We start from the raw sequence: 15,051 nt of genomic DNA, 5'->3' as shown, positions 1-15,051 counted from the left end.
AAGCTTAGTGTTTCATGGAGAAGATGAGCATTAAAGCAAAGGAATCGGTTCACATGACGGTGAGGAGAAATGCCAGGGCTAAAAGAGCACACCATGGAAACCCAGTGTTGTTTGTTAGGAAGAGTGACCATCAGGTAAGGCTTCCTACAGGATGTGACCACAATACCAGACCTGAGGAAAGAGCTGGAGTGAGCTGAGTGGAGAATACGGGGGCAGAGAGCATTCTGGGAAGGGGAGGGACGCTGGGTGCTCAGAGCCTAAGGCGGGAAGGATTGTGGTCCTCCGAGGAAGCAATGGAGAGAATGGAGGGGTGGAATCGCCTCTTTCAAGAAGCCGTCCTGGATGGCCTTGCCTTCTCAGCTGACCGAGGACCACCTGTCTGTAACCAGAGGTGTGTGTCATGACCGGTCCTCATGTTTCTCCCACAAACTTGTGCTTCTGGCTCGGCTTCCTTTGGCAGGTGTCGGCTTTCTAGGCCAGGGGCATGACTTTGCTGTTGTTGTTTGGTGTCTTCAATTCCCAGGTTAGTTCTTAGACAAACTTGGCCAAATCCACAATTACATGTGTGGCAGCCCCTGGGCCACCCAGCAGAGTGACACCCTGAGCCCATCTGTGGAGTGGGAGATCACCCTCAGGTGCAGACCAGTTCACCTCCACCTGGAGGAGGGTCTGTAGGGGGAACTGGCTCTGCCAGAAGGTACTTTGCTGTTATCCAGCCACAGTCAGGTGCTGGGGGAGCTCGGTGTCACCCCTCTGCGGCTAAGTGTACTCCTTCTCATCTCCACCCTGGGTGCTGTGGCTTGCAAGGGTGGAAGCCACAGTCAGTTATCCCCTCTCTACCTCAGGCTGTCAGACACCCATTTCTCACAGCTGTGTCACTTCATGATGGCTCTGTCACTCGGAAAGCGGGCTGCCACACATGCATTACAAAGCCAATTCATTCATAAACAGCATCAAACAAAGAAGTGGGGGAGAAGGACTTAACAATAAGAATGGCTTACACTTTAGTGGGGCTAAGCACCTCTTGTAGGGATTTTGTTTTATTTCTATATGTTATGTCTTACTGGAGGTCATGGTCAAAGAAGCTTGTAAAACCCTGGGGTGGCTTTGGCACCTGGAGCTGACAGGCTTCAGCCTGCTCACCTGCATTTCAAAGGCCCCCTTCCCTGGGCGGGGGACCTCGGGGCATGACAAGCAGGCAGGCAGTCTCAGACCTTGGGCCTCTCTACACCTGCCCTGTGGATGTGTGCCCTTTGATAGATGGGTTTGGTCTCAGCAGGGAACAGAGGTGATGGGAGCGTGGCAGGCAGCCCTAGAGCGCTGTATGTGCAGGGGAGGGTTCCACCCTGCCTTCCAGGCGTGTGAGGTAGGATTGCATATGGTGTATACAGGGAGTGGTCCACGGTGTGCATTATGGATTGTGGGTGTGTGGGTGTCTGCGTTCTGTAGTTGGTGATGGGTGAATGTATGTGTCAGCCTTTGCCTGGATGGGAAAAAAAGTTCAGAAACAAGCAAATGAGACAAAGCACTGAACAGAGTCCTGGGGCTGAGCCATCCAGGCCAGGTTTAGGACCAGCTCTGGCTTTTCCTAGCAGCGAGTGTGTGGCGAAGGCCGACTTCATCTCTGCACACATCCGCTGCTTCCTCTCAGAAATACAGCTGCAGTTGTCACCTTCCTGTACAACTCTCCCCCACAGGTGCATAATGACCCACAGTGCGGCCCCTCCCCCTACACCTGCTCCAGATCTGTCAGCCTCTTCCTTTCGGGTGAGCAGGAGATCCGCCTGGGCAAGGAGGTCACCCATGGAGGCGTGAGGTAACATGACACCTGCTGCTCCAAGCTGCCCTGGTCCCTGATGCTGTGGGTGGGGGCCAGGGGAAAGGGATTGGTTTTGGGGAATAAGCAATGGTTTCAGGGTCAAAGCAGACTCGCAGGTGAGCTGGGTTTGCAGGAGGCCCCAGACTCTGTGACAGCAGGGGGTTCCAGCAGGGGGTTCACCATGATCAACATGCGCAGTTTATCTTTCATAATTGTCCACAAACCTTCCCAAGTGGATCACCCATAGTTGCTGCTGCCCAGAACACAAGCTGAGCCTGCTGTTGCCCCTTTCTGATGCTGTGGGGTCAGTTGGAGTGGCAGACACCTTGCTGGGCTGTCGTGGATCCTGAGGAAGCATCTGAGGAGGGAGAGCTTGGTTCCCATGCCACCTGGACCTGAGTCACAGTCCTTACACACTGTCCATGTGTGGGGCCATCAGATGGTATGCCTGCTGTGACCTGTTGCCCCACCTGCCTTCTGCCTGAAACCCAGCAAGCAGGGCTGACCACACTCTGGGGCTGAGCATCCAATGGAAGGCCTCGTTGTACGAATGAAGCATTGCTATGCGGGTCTTTTGGTGCGTGAGGCCCTACTTTGTTTTCCCTTTCCTGGTTTTCCACCAGTTCAGACACTGCTCAAGTCCAGATGGGCTAGATGGGCTAGACTCTCTGTGCAGCCGGAGCCTCACACCTCTGCCTGTCTCCCCTCTCAGCTTCTCTGCCCAGCCCGTGCCTGCTCCCCATCCAAAAGATAAAGCACTTGCTCCCTTCATCTCTCCTCTGTCTGGGAAAATGGAGCTGGCAGGTGCTGTGCTTCTGACACTGACTGTCAGAACTGTAAGCTTAAACAGTCCATAAGAGCAGCTGCTCTTGGCCACATCACTAACATGCTGGCTGGGACTTGTACATTTCATATCAGTGTTCGCATCTCAGCTCTGGTCTCGATTCTGCTAACGCATGCCTTGGGAGATAGCTGGTGCTGATGGCTCGGGTCGTGTGTCCCTGCCAGGTACCCAGCTTTGGTCTAACCCACACTAGGCTTGTCACAAGGAAATGAAAAACTAGATGGGAGAGAGTTAACACACTCACTTTTTTAAAAAAAGATTTATTATTATTGGAAAGCCAGATACACAGAGAGGAGGAGAGACAGAGAGGAAGATCCTCCATCCGATGTTTCACTCCCCAAGTGAGCCGCAACGGGCCGGTGCGCTCCGATCCGATGCTGGGAACCAGGAACCTCTTGCGGGTCTCCCACGCGGGTGCAGGGTCCCAAAGCTTTGGGCCGTCCTCGACTGCTCTCCCAGGCCACAAGCAGGGAGCTGGATGGGAAGTGGAGCTGCCGGGATTAGAACCGGTGCCCATATGGAATCCCGGCGTGTTCAAGGTGAGAACTTTAGCCTCTGGGCCACGCCGCCGGGCCCAACACACTCACTTTTAAAGGCCTCCGATGGAAATTAAAAAAAAATTTTCTCTGTTAAGGTGTAGCTCCAAAGCACCTGGAAACTCTGGAATTTTTGGGCATGGGTTCCTCTCACAGGGTAGGAGGTAGGGAAGGGGATGTGCTGGCTCTCAGGCTGTGCCCCACAGGGTCCAGTTGCCCCTCGTAATGGGGAGCGTGCACCTACAGCGGCTGGCTGGCTACGTGCTTGTGCGACACCGGTCGGCCTTCACGCTGGCCTGGGATGGCGCCTCAGCTGTCTACATCAAGATGAGCCCCGAGTTCGTGGGCTGGACGCATGGTCTGTGTGGGAACAACAATGCTGACCCACAGGATGATTTGGTGACCAGCTATGGTGAGTTCAGTACAGGGGCCCAGACAGGTTTTGGTGGGTGTGGAAGAGAGGTGAGAGAGAGCCCTGGGGTCATGGTCATGGTGTTTAAGACCCAGCAGTAGGCCAAGGCCACTTCCTTACACATATGAGGTCTCAGGCAGTTCTTGGCTACTTGACCTGTTCGTTATTCTGTAAAATTGTCCTAAAGAGACTTTCTGTGAGGACATGTACAGAGCCAGTGAGCACTTCTGCTGTTATTGAGCCAGAGAGGGCGGTGCAGGGAGCAGAGGGCCAGAGAGAGAGCCAGGGGAGAAGGGCCTCGCCAGGACTGAAGGTCCCTACTCATGAGCACTGGGAAGTGAAGCTGAAGGTTGCAAGGCTTTTCTGGGGGCCTTCTTTCTATGGAAGAGGGGAGATTGTACCTACAATATAGGCAGCGCGAACCATGCAGTCCCAACTTTTTATGTTGCTCTCCTGGCAGATGGAACTGCTCCGCTCTTTCTGTAGCTGGGGAAACTGGGACCCAAGGGGAGGCAGTAGCTTACTGGGGCTCCTACCCAGTTGTCTTTTAGCTACCCAGGGTCTTACCTAAGTTTGGAGCCATAGGAGGCCTCTACCAGCTCCTCAGCTGGCTTTTTGTGTGACAATGGCTCATTCAGGGACTCATGGTTAGGAAGGGCACTTAATCAAGAGACACATTTGGTGGCACCAGTCCTCTCTCCCTGCTGTATCCCCAGGGAAGCTGACGGATGATGTGGCAGAGTTTGTGCACAGCTGGCAGGAGCAGGCTCCTAACCAGCCCGCAGGGCCTGCGGCCACCTCCCTGCCTCGTCCTCCGTGCCTGCAGCAGAGCCCAGGAGCCATGCAGGTCAGGACCCCCGGCGAAGGGCCATGCCTTGGGTTGGTTTGCCTCAGTTGCCCATCCAGCTTTTGGAAAGCCAGCAATGCAATGGCCCAGGCTGCCTTGGTGTCTATGGCCCCGTTCTTCTCCTCTCTACTCTTCTCCCTACTTCCCCTGAGCCCACACTGGGGTCCCAGGTGACACCAGGGCTATGTCCCAGGGTGTGTATGAGCGGTGTGAGGCTCTGCTGCGGCCCCCGTTTGATGCCTGCCATGCCTACGTCAGCCCTCTGCCCTTTGCAGCCAGCTGTACCAGCGATCTCTGCCAGTAAGTGAACGGCGAGACATAGGGGCAGCATGGGGTTCCTCCCGGTACCAGGATGAGGGCTCAGCACATGAGCCACCTACACTGACAATCCCAGGCCCTGAGAGAGAGCTGCTTCCCAATGCTCTGAAGTTCATATCTGCCTGGGTTGGGACGGAACCTTCTCCCCCTACCATCCCCCCCCTCAGCCAGTGCACAGCAATGTGGCCTGCCTTGTGGTCCTGCAGCAAGGCAGTGGCAATGCCCGGACTAGAAGCCTGGCTTCCTCTGCATTCCTACAGGCCTTCCTGGCTCCCTCTCCCAGCTGGGTATGGATGAGGGAAGCTCTGAAGCGCTAGCAACCTCCAGGGATGTGGTGCCGGGGAAGGGGCTGCTGACAGGTTGGACCGTGTTCCAGCACAATCCTTATCAATCTCCCTGCACAGATCAGCAGGCGATGAAGCCACGTGGTGCCGGGCGCTGGCAGAGTATGCCCGGGCATGTGCCCAGGCGGGACGGCCACTGCAGGGCTGGCGTACCCAGCTCCGACAATGCAGTAAGTGCCTACGGTACTTGGTTATGGACAGAGAGGACTTCAGGCAAGCTCTGGCCTGGGGCTGTGAGCGGTGTCCTTTGGCCTCAGCATCCTTGACTGGATCAGAAGCACAGATGTTGGAAGTGGGTTCCCTGAGTCTTCTCTCCAAGTGATAGATAGATGGGAAACCTGAGGCTTAAAGTGGGAAGAACTGTGCTTGGGGCTGCAGCGTGAGCAGAGGATGGCTGTCGGAGCCTGCCAGGCCCTCTGCTTATTTTCTGGGTTCCTCGGGGCTTCCTGAGGGAGCAGGGGGTCAGGATGATCAGAGCCTTCCCACCCCCACCCAGAACCTGAGGGAGAGGCTGGGTCCTGCCGAGCTGAGGGGCCTGGGGCTCTCTCTCTCTCCCAAGTCGTGCACTGCAAGGAGAAGGACTTCACCTACAATGAGTGCATCGCCTGCTGCCCTGCCTCCTGCCAGCCCCGAGCAGCCTGTGTGGACAGCGAGATCGCCTGTGTGGACGGCTGCTACTGCCCCAATGGTATGTAAGGTGCAGGATTGGGTGCCTGGCAGCAGCTTCTTGACCAGGTTCAAGTGGACATCAATAGAATGCTCCGTGGATGCCGGCATGAAGGACGCTTCAGACAAATAAGTGAAAAAAATGCATGAATAGCTGAAGGGGGCGGTAAGGATGGGGTGGGACTATGGCCCCAAGAGACTCATCAGGAGATCTGGTTTTCTGAGGACAGAGTTTTTTATGGTGTGTGGAGGACAAGTTGCTCTGTGTTCATTTCTGCACATGTGCTTTTGTTTAAGCCTTTTTCTGTGCACACCTAGATTATCCTATTTTTCAGTGTCCAAACTTGCAGCACAGCTGTAGTGTACAATTCACCTGGCTGGGTGGAGGTTAAGATGAAAATACATAAAGATTCAGCATTGCCTTTGGGGATCAGCCCCCGGTTTCAAGGATCAGGCAGACGTGGACTTTGATTTAAGGTGTGATGTGGTACAGCCGGTCTCAGACACAGAAAGTCAGTGTGCACTGGGAAGAGGTGGTCAGAGGTGCCTCCTGCAGGAGGTGATGTTTCCCCCCGAGTAGGATCTTGAAAGGTGGTAAAAAGAAGCAAGTGTGCAGGCCAGGGGGATGGGGAATCTCCTGCATGCAGAGCTGGAGGTGGGATTCTCTGCATAGATGTTCATGCTTGGCTTGAGCCCAGGATTTACAGAGCAGAAAGTGGACTCAGAGGTGGAAGAACTTGGGAGCATGTACAGTTTGTGCCCAGGAGAAAGGGATGGAACAACCTCTGCTGTCCCCTTAGGGTTGATCTTTGAGGAGGGAGGCTGCGTGGCCCCGGCTGAGTGTCCCTGTGAGTTCCATGGGACCCTACACCCGCCTGGTGCTGTGGTGAAGGAAGACTGCAATGCCTGGTGTGTGGCTACTGCGGTGAAATGGGCGGGATGGCAGGTGTAGCCACTGCAGCTTACCATCGGGGCCAGGAACTCTTCGATCCAGCTGTGGGGGAGATGGCCACCGTCCATTTCCAAGAGAGGGAGTCCGAGGGCTGGGGCCAGGGAAGAGAGAGGCAGGAGGAGCTGGGGGGACCCTGTAGCCTCTGGGTGCCCAGCCCCCACCTGGAGGGGTAACCTTGCTTCCCTGGGGCTCCATTTCAGCACGTGCACCGCGGGCAAGTGGGTGTGCAGCACAGCAGTCTGTCCAGGTATGTCCCAGCTTCTCTACCGACATGGAGCTTAGGGTTGGGGGAACTCCAGGGCCCAGGCCTGCTAGGGGTGGGAGAAGTAGGAAGGGTGTGGCTCTGCGCCGTGGGCTAGACTTGCCTCTGCTGTGTCTTCTGAGTCACTCTGCTAGGCTATGGGATTGCTCCCGCTGCTGCCAGATGTTATGTAGTCCTGTGGAGATGCACACAGACCGAGTGCCAGGAGGGCACTTTGTGTATCTGTGATCGAGAAGAGAGACCCTGGGCTGGGAACAGGCTCCTGGGTGGCCATGGTCTCTCCTGACCTTGGGAGGCTGCACTGGGACAGCTCAGGCAGAGGAGATGCCAGAGGCAGGGCTGTGTGTCTCTCTAATGGATCTCAGGGACAGGCTAGTTGACCAACTGCCTCCTCACCGGGGCTCTCAGAACCTAGATCCTTCGTGCTCCCAGGATGAGTTGCTGTGTCCTCCAAGTGCTTGGAAGCTAAAGGCAGGGACAATGCCCTGGGTCAGTGGCCTTCTCTGCTCCCTACCCTCCCAGCTGAGTGCTCGGTGACCGGTGACATCCACTTCACCACCTTCGACGGGCGCCGGTACACTTTCCCTGCCTCGTGCCAGTACATCCTGGCCAAGAGCCGCTCCTCGGGCACCTTCACTGTGACACTGCAGAATGCCCCGTGTGGCCTGGTAAGAGCTGGGACCCCAGGCCAAGTGTTCCCAGACACCCCTGCCAAAGCGGAGGGTTGAGTCCTTTCCCTCTAGTCCTGCCCTGTCCTGCGCTGCCCTTGGCTGCTCTCCGAGTCAGGAGGCTACTTGTTTTCACCTGTAGGGTTGCCCCTGCCACCCTGAGGGTGGCCACAGAGAGGGGACAACCAGACACCTTCCCACTCATGAAGTTCAAGCCTCAGATCCGTGTTCTTTGCCTCAGTGGTGCATTACTTGGGTCCTTCTATACCCTGTCCCTGGGGGTGGCTGGCCAGCCTTGGCCAGAGGTGACCCACTGCACTGTTGGACAGTGCCCTCCCGTGAGCCACCTCTTTTCACTGTGAGCCAGTGTCCTCTGGTGACTTCAACTGCATAATGACTGACATCATTCCTGGCACCATATGTGTGTGTGTTGGGGGGAAATGCGGGGAAAGGCACCCTGATCCTACCCTGCAGCTCATGGCCTATGAGGGTGGTCACTCATGTTCTTGGACCTCTTTGTGAGCTCCTCCTCTCTGTCCCAGAAGGGGTGATTCTTGGAGGAAATGATCCTGCAAGATGAATCGAGAGAAGCCTTGTAGCAGAGGTGGTGTTTGAGCTGAGCGACTAGAAAGCAGGTCTAAAAAGACAGAGAGAAAATGGCTTATCAGTGTGAGGCTGTGGAGGAAGGGCATGCTGGGAGCTGATCAGATCATATGAGGAAAGTAAAGAGAAAAGAATGTTTTAGAATATGCCAAGGCAGATGCAGAGTGTTGTGGTAAAGTGAGGCTTGTGTGGGAGAGAAGTCATGAAGTCCAGAGTGGACGAGATCCTCCACGGGTTGTGTGTCTGCTGTGAAGAGGAGAGAACTGAGATTTGAAGAGAGAGATTTCTGCAGAGCTTGTAGCTTTCAGTGACAGCAGGACTTGAACCTGAGACTTGACTCAAAAGTGTGGGCTTCCTTCCCACACCAGTGACATGCCTGGAGAGGGGGGAGTGGGGAGGTAAGTGGCCTTGACTTAGATGATGTTTTGGATGCAAGGATCCAGAGCTGTCCCTGGGTGGGATCAGCAGGACAGTTGTGGCTGTGGCTGTGGCTGAGTGAAAAGTTCCAAGCCCTGGTTAGTTCCTTGTTTCACTGCACTTGCTTGTGGCACTCTCCTGTTAACATATCTTCTGCCTCAGGATGGAGCCCCTGAATCTGCCAAGGCCCTGCCTATGCCAGCCCCTAAAACCGCTTTGCCCCCATGGGCTCTGCCCCCTCTGGCCTCCTCCATGCAGTGGTGGGGGGTGGCGTTAAACACTCTCCTGGGTGGCTGTTTTGTACAGGCTGCTCCTCCTGCTCAGCTGTTTCCCGTCTCTTCTCTTTGCCCAGCAGCTTCTGAGCATCTGCAGATAACAGTTCAAGTGACACATTTTTGTGCCTCAGTTTTCTGATCTACAAAATGCAAATGCTGTAGTGGTACTTGCCCAATTAGATTACTCTGAAGATGAAGTACATGACTGTGCATAAAGGAATGAGAACTCAGGGTTAATTCCATATGATAGTTGCTACCTTGAAAGCTTCTAGTATAATTAAGGCTTTTATTATTTACAACAATCACTGTCATTCCCTGGGATAGTCCTTGCTACTTCAGCAGACTAAGTCTGGTTCTTTGTTCATTAAGTTTTTTTTCCCCTTAAATTTGACAGAGCTCTGTCTGCTGGTTCACTCCCTAAGTGGCCCCATGACTCTAGGCAGTCACCAAAGCCAGGAACTGGACACTCAGTCTCCCGTATGGGTGGCAGGCACCCAGTTCTTGGGCCATCACTTCTGCCCCCTGGAGGCTGCACTAGCAGGAAGGAAGCAGAGCATTGAACCCAGACATTCTGTGTGGGATGTGGGTGTGACAACCAACATCCCAACCATGAGGACAAATGCCTCCGCCATAAATCTGGCTTTTCCATGTACTTTCCTAATGTCCTATATCTGCTTATAGCCCTGATCATGATTATATACAGGTAAACTTTATCAAAACCTGTATCCCATAGGCTGTTAGCTCCATGAGGAGGCATACGGTATTTGTCTTATTTACCACTGCATCCATAAATCTGGCACACAGTAGGTGCTCAAGCAATGTTTAAATGAATGTGTGGATGGGGCTACGACTAGAAGTGGTGTGTAGTATGTGTTTCAGAGATGGAGAACCTGAGGCCCAGAGAACACTACACTACCTCATTTCCTGTGTGCCTGTGCAATGCAAGATGTGATCCATTGAAACAGTTACACTCCCTCCCCCCCACCAAAGGCCAAAGTCCGAGCTCTGGGGGGAGGCCAGCCTCAGGCCATCTGGGGCCCCTCTGCTCTGCTCCCCCTGGCAACCTGAGACATCACTGTGACTTCTGCTAGCGCCTCCCTGCCCTGTTCCTGACCTCCTGCAGGCTGAGTCCCTGCCAGTGCAAATGAACGCACCTGCTGGCCCCTGCCAATCACTCTGAATCTACTGCTCTGCCTGGGGTGGGGACCCTGTCCTGGGAAGGCTCTGTTGGCCTCTGCCCCACTGGCCTCTGTCCCTCCCCTGCTCTCCCCAGGACCAAGACGGAGCCTGTGTCCAGTCAGTGTCTGTGATTGTGCATCAGGACCCTCGGAAGCAGGTGACCCTGACTCGGACGGGGGATGTCCTTCTGTTTGACCAATACAAGATCACCCTTCCCTACACAGACGGTATGGCTCAGGTGGATGAAGAAGTCAGGGGAAGCTGGTTGGTCCTTCCCAGGTTGATTTGTCAAAAGACACTGCCACACAGGCAAGAACTGATGTTCTAGTGCTGAGAGGGTCAGGCCAGAAGACACACTGGTCCTAGAAATGCAAATTCCTGAAGTGTGCCTTTCTGCCCACCCCAATGTGGCAGTTGTCTTCATGGGGTGATGGCTACTTCATACATTTGTGTATGTATGGTACTGTTTGGTTTGGGTTCTCATCCTGTCTGGTGAATGTCCCCTGATCTTATGGGCAGCTAGCATACAGGAAACAGGTTTGGCAGAAATGGGGAAACTATTAGATTATAAGCTACAGTACCAGAGAAAGCAACTTTAAAAAGGAAGGAAAGAGGGAAAACAGGCAGATATATATAAGATGGAGAGGAACTGGAGTGTGTTGGGTATAAAAAGACCATACAACTTTAGTGGGAGCCTCGAGCTGTGGTGTTTTCTCTCTGGAATTCGCTCATGACTGCAAACAGCTTATCTGGAGAGAGAAGAAGAGCCACACTTGATGTTTGGACATTGATTCTTCGCAGGGAGAGCTGGTAAAGGGATGTTTTAAAAAAATCTTTGGTACATATTTAAATTTATGATTTCATGTCTTAATAGGCACATTTCTGTAAATACTTACAGTTCTTTGGAGATCTATTTACTGTGAATTTAAATAAAAGTGATTTCTGATTTTTTAAAAAAGACCACACAAGTATAGAAATGGTTAATAATCAAGAATTAGAATGTCTGTAGTTGGATCTGAAATTGTATCGTGAGCTTCCTGATGGCCCTGTGAAGACAGGAAGAGGGGGATTAACCAGTTCTCCTGTGTCTGAGAGGAACACAAAGTAATGAGCCCTTGTTGCCTAGTAAAATGTCTTCCCTCAGTCTCCGGAAGCTACCCCTGAGTCCTGGCTTCATCACTGAGCAGGGCTTCCTCCAGGCTGCCCACACCAGAGAGGCTGGAGAGGAGCAGATGGTGGGTGGAGTGTATAGGGGCTGAACTTTCTACACTCCCTTCTGGCTCCCTGCACAGATGCCTTTGAGATCCGGAGGTTGTCCTCCGTGTTCCTGCGCGTGAAGACCAGCGTGGGTGTGCGTGTGCTGTACGACCGAGAAGGGCTGCGGCTGTACCTGCAGGTGGACCCGCGATGGGTGGATGACACCGTGGGCCTCTGTGGCACCTTCAATGGCAATACGCAGGATGACTTCCTGTAGGTACCCTTGTCCTTGGAACCCGAAGGGAGTGGGTGGATGGGCCCTCTGAGGTTCTTCCGGAACTGGTCTCCCCTGGCCCAGATGTGTTGTATAAATGATGCATTCCCCTACGTTTAAATCGGTTGTTATTCAGACATTCTTCTACTGTTAGATTTGGGATTTCTTTAAAGTAGTGGTTCACAATCCCCTGCATGTGGAAGAGTCGCCTGGTAGAGTCTGCTGAAATGTTGATTTTTAGGTCCTATTCTTCAAGGACCTGATAGGAGGTGGAGCTAGGACATCGTCCTTGATAAGCACAGCTGTGGCTACAGTACCTGGGGTCTACAAACACTGCTTGAGAAACGTTTTTATAGTAGTCTTAACTATTTGACTAATTGTTCTGTTTTAATTGAGTCCCAGTGACTGAACAATACCAAAAAAGAGGGTTGGTTTTGATGGCTGGAGGTTCTAGCCAGTCTTTCACATTCCATACATGGAGTAACATAGACGGAAACATGCTTAGTCATAAACGTGAGTTATTTTTGTTGTGAAGAACAAGAACAAGCTAAGAGCCCTTCAATGCACGGATATCTAAAAATGTAACACCCTGTTGTCTCACCTGGTGGGACTGTTAAGGCACCTGACCAGAATGATGGGGCAGATCTTGGCTTAGTGTGAGGGTTACTAGCTTCTCTCCTAAATGTGAACTTGCAGTGTCATTACTGCTTTAGGTAATCAAAGACCTCTCACTGCACTGACAATAATGTGGGCACAGCAGGTGCCAGGTAGAACATGGTTCCTATGGGGTAATGATCTCTCTGTACTTTACCACCTACACCTCAGGGTTTGACGGCTCTGGGAAACTGGGAATGTCTAGGCAACATGTTTTCCCTCTTTTGCCTTTCCCTGTTCTGTGCTTCCCACGTTGAGACCCAAGGAGCACCAGGGAATGTTCAGGAACTGCCATAGCAAAAGGAGGAGGTAGAGAGTCTTAACCCAGTGACAATGTGTTTGTTTCCATTTATGATGTGAAGGGCTGGGGTTGTGTGGGGAGGGGACCAGTGTGTGGTTCAAACACTTTTTGTTTTGAGCTTTTTGGGGGGCAATTAAATGTAATATGTATGTGCATATGGGCATATCAATGATTGTATACATTTGAATGTGACTTGTAAACTGATTTGCCTATGTCTAGCACATATTTGCAATGTGTGCATGTTGGGGATGTATGTGAGTGATGTCTGTGGACTTATCCATGATCCATGTTTCAGTGAGGCACTCAGATGAGTGTCCATGCAGAGACTGTGTGTGTATTTGAGCAAGTAGGTGCCTAGCAGACTATACTGTTGATGTCCTGGGTCCAGACGAGCAAGTATGTGAATATGATTATGCCACGGTCACAGGTCCCCAGTGGGGGTGCCTGAGAACACCCCGCAGCTCTTTGGCAACTCTTGGAAAACACTGTCTGCCTGCTCTCCACTGATTTCTGGCTCTCCGCTGGACCCCTGCGATGTGCACCTGCAAGCTGGTGAGTTGAGGGGAGGGAGAGGCCTAGAGAGCCAGGTGCAGGTGGTACTATTCCAGGAAAGATGTGATGGGAAGAACCATGGGTCAAGTTGGTAGAAGAGAGACAGGAGAAAGGTGAGGGCTAGGTACATATTCTGTCACCATCATGTCCACACATGTGTAAATGGCTGTGCCATCTTGCAGTGAAGGTAGAAGTCCTCCCATGGCCCCAGCTGGCCCTCAGCAGTGCCCTTCCCCTGTCTCATCACCCTTCATTCCTTTTGCTGTTCTCCCTGTAGCTGAGTCTGCTTCCTGCCCAGTCTTTGCCCCAGTTGGGGCCTCCCCAGGAATGCTCTTAATGCACATAGATGTGTGCCTGAGTCCCTGTTTTCCAGATTCTTGCCCAAACTCCACCTTCTCTCTGAGTGCCTTCTTACTCACCTGAGCTCAGGTGGCTCTTGCCTCTCCTGGCCCACCTCGCCTGCCCTCTGCTCCTCCCTAGCTTGCTCTTGCTGCTTAGACTCCTGTCTCTTCTGTTCTGTAGAAGTAGTTTAGAGACTGCCTGCTCTCACCGCAGGGTGCACTCTATGTGGGCAGGGATTTGCATTGGTTTGGTTCACTGCTAGTTATCCCTCACCTGGGCTCATGCCTGGCAGATATACTACATTGCATGCAAGTATGTGAGTGCAAACACACATGTATACATGCACATGTCCTCCTTCATAGTTGTCTACACCCATGCCTATGACCAGCCACATATGCATACCTGGACTCTACTGAATCATCCACACACATGCCCAGCCCACAGCCCTCCTGGGCACATGCACATGTCCTCCTGTGTGGGCAGGCAGTTCCACTGGGCCATGCTGAAGGAAGGAGAGGCTGAATCCTGGGCACCAGGCCAGCTTGTGACTGACCACCTGGTTCCCGTTCCTCCTGGGCTCAGCCTCCTACGCCGTGCAGGCCTGCAGCGTGCTCATGGGGGAGCTGTTCGCATCCTGCTCCACACACCTGAGCCCCGTGCCCTACTTCGAGCAGTGCCGCCAGGACACCTGCCGCTGTGGGCAGCCATGCCTGTGCGCCGCACTGACCCATTACGCCTACCTGTGCCAGCGTCATGGACTCCCCATCAACTTCCGTGCCCACCTGCCAGCCTGTGGTGAGTGCCCTGTGCTTGTGCACCATGGGACGGTGGGAGGAGGAGCCTGGGTTCCAGACTCCAGTGTCCCCTGAACTGTCTATGAGGATGTTGCAGTTTCCTCCAACCTGGCTGTTCTCCACACAGGCTAACTCTTCCCAGTGTGCTCTCCAACCATGCCAGGGGCCACCAGCCCTTGGACATCCAGACTTGAACACAGGGACACATGACTTGGAACTGTTTCTCTTGCCTTCACCTCTAACCCAGCTCTGAGCCCTGACAGTCTTACCAATCCCACATTTAGCCATTTCTACCTCTTACCATGCCACCACCCTAGTCAGAGCCACCTTTTCATTGGAATGAACATTCATAGGATGAACTTGTTCAAGGACACTAGCTCCACATCTTCAAGGTCACAGCCCTTTCTTATTTCAGTACTGCAAGAACCTGCCTTCTCTGAATCTAAACTTCCTTGGAGGAGAAGGGACAAAACCTAGACACTGTTCTGGAAGGGCACACATTTGGATCACATCCACATATTTGGCAGCGGCTACAGGCATTGCATGTTGCAACTGTTTCGCTGGTGGCTTTGATGTGCAGCCTGGGTTGGGAAATGCAGAACTTGACAGAGGCTGTAGACCTCTTAAGAAGAAAAGGAACTTGGCCAATGACTCATCTCTCCATCCTTCTCTCCCACTTCTTTGTCATTCCACTGTAGTGAGAGGTGGTGGCAACCTGCATCAGACCTGGGTTCAAATAACATCTCTGACCTTGAACTGCTATGTGACCTTGTACAAGTGTCCTAACTTTTCTGG

At 53.1% G+C, this 15,051-nt stretch overlaps 1 protein-coding gene across 1 annotated transcript in view; it reads left to right on the top strand.

The window, feature by feature from the left end:
- Positions 1 to 15,051, top strand: part of OTOG (otogelin) — a 68,453-nt gene that overhangs the window by 4,712 nt on the left and 48,690 nt on the right. Inside the window, exons 7-19 of the mRNA XM_058662281.1 lie at positions 1,698 to 1,816; positions 3,406 to 3,611; positions 4,328 to 4,458; positions 4,652 to 4,758; positions 5,181 to 5,290; positions 5,680 to 5,808; positions 6,587 to 6,695; positions 6,939 to 6,985; positions 7,523 to 7,668; positions 10,237 to 10,369; positions 11,435 to 11,612; positions 12,996 to 13,120; positions 14,045 to 14,257. Coding sequence (XP_058518264.1) covers positions 1,698 to 1,816; positions 3,406 to 3,611; positions 4,328 to 4,458; positions 4,652 to 4,758; positions 5,181 to 5,290; positions 5,680 to 5,808; positions 6,587 to 6,695; positions 6,939 to 6,985; positions 7,523 to 7,668; positions 10,237 to 10,369; positions 11,435 to 11,612; positions 12,996 to 13,120; positions 14,045 to 14,257 — 1,753 coding nt within the window. The remainder of the gene's footprint in view (positions 1 to 1,697; positions 1,817 to 3,405; positions 3,612 to 4,327; positions 4,459 to 4,651; positions 4,759 to 5,180; positions 5,291 to 5,679; positions 5,809 to 6,586; positions 6,696 to 6,938; positions 6,986 to 7,522; positions 7,669 to 10,236; positions 10,370 to 11,434; positions 11,613 to 12,995; positions 13,121 to 14,044; positions 14,258 to 15,051) is intronic.

Source organism: Ochotona princeps, chromosome 4 (genome assembly GCF_030435755.1).
Source record: "Ochotona princeps isolate mOchPri1 chromosome 4, mOchPri1.hap1, whole genome shotgun sequence".
NCBI classification, from domain to species: domain Eukaryota; kingdom Metazoa; phylum Chordata; class Mammalia; order Lagomorpha; family Ochotonidae; genus Ochotona; species Ochotona princeps.
This window is presented reverse-complemented; position numbering and strand designations above follow the sequence as displayed.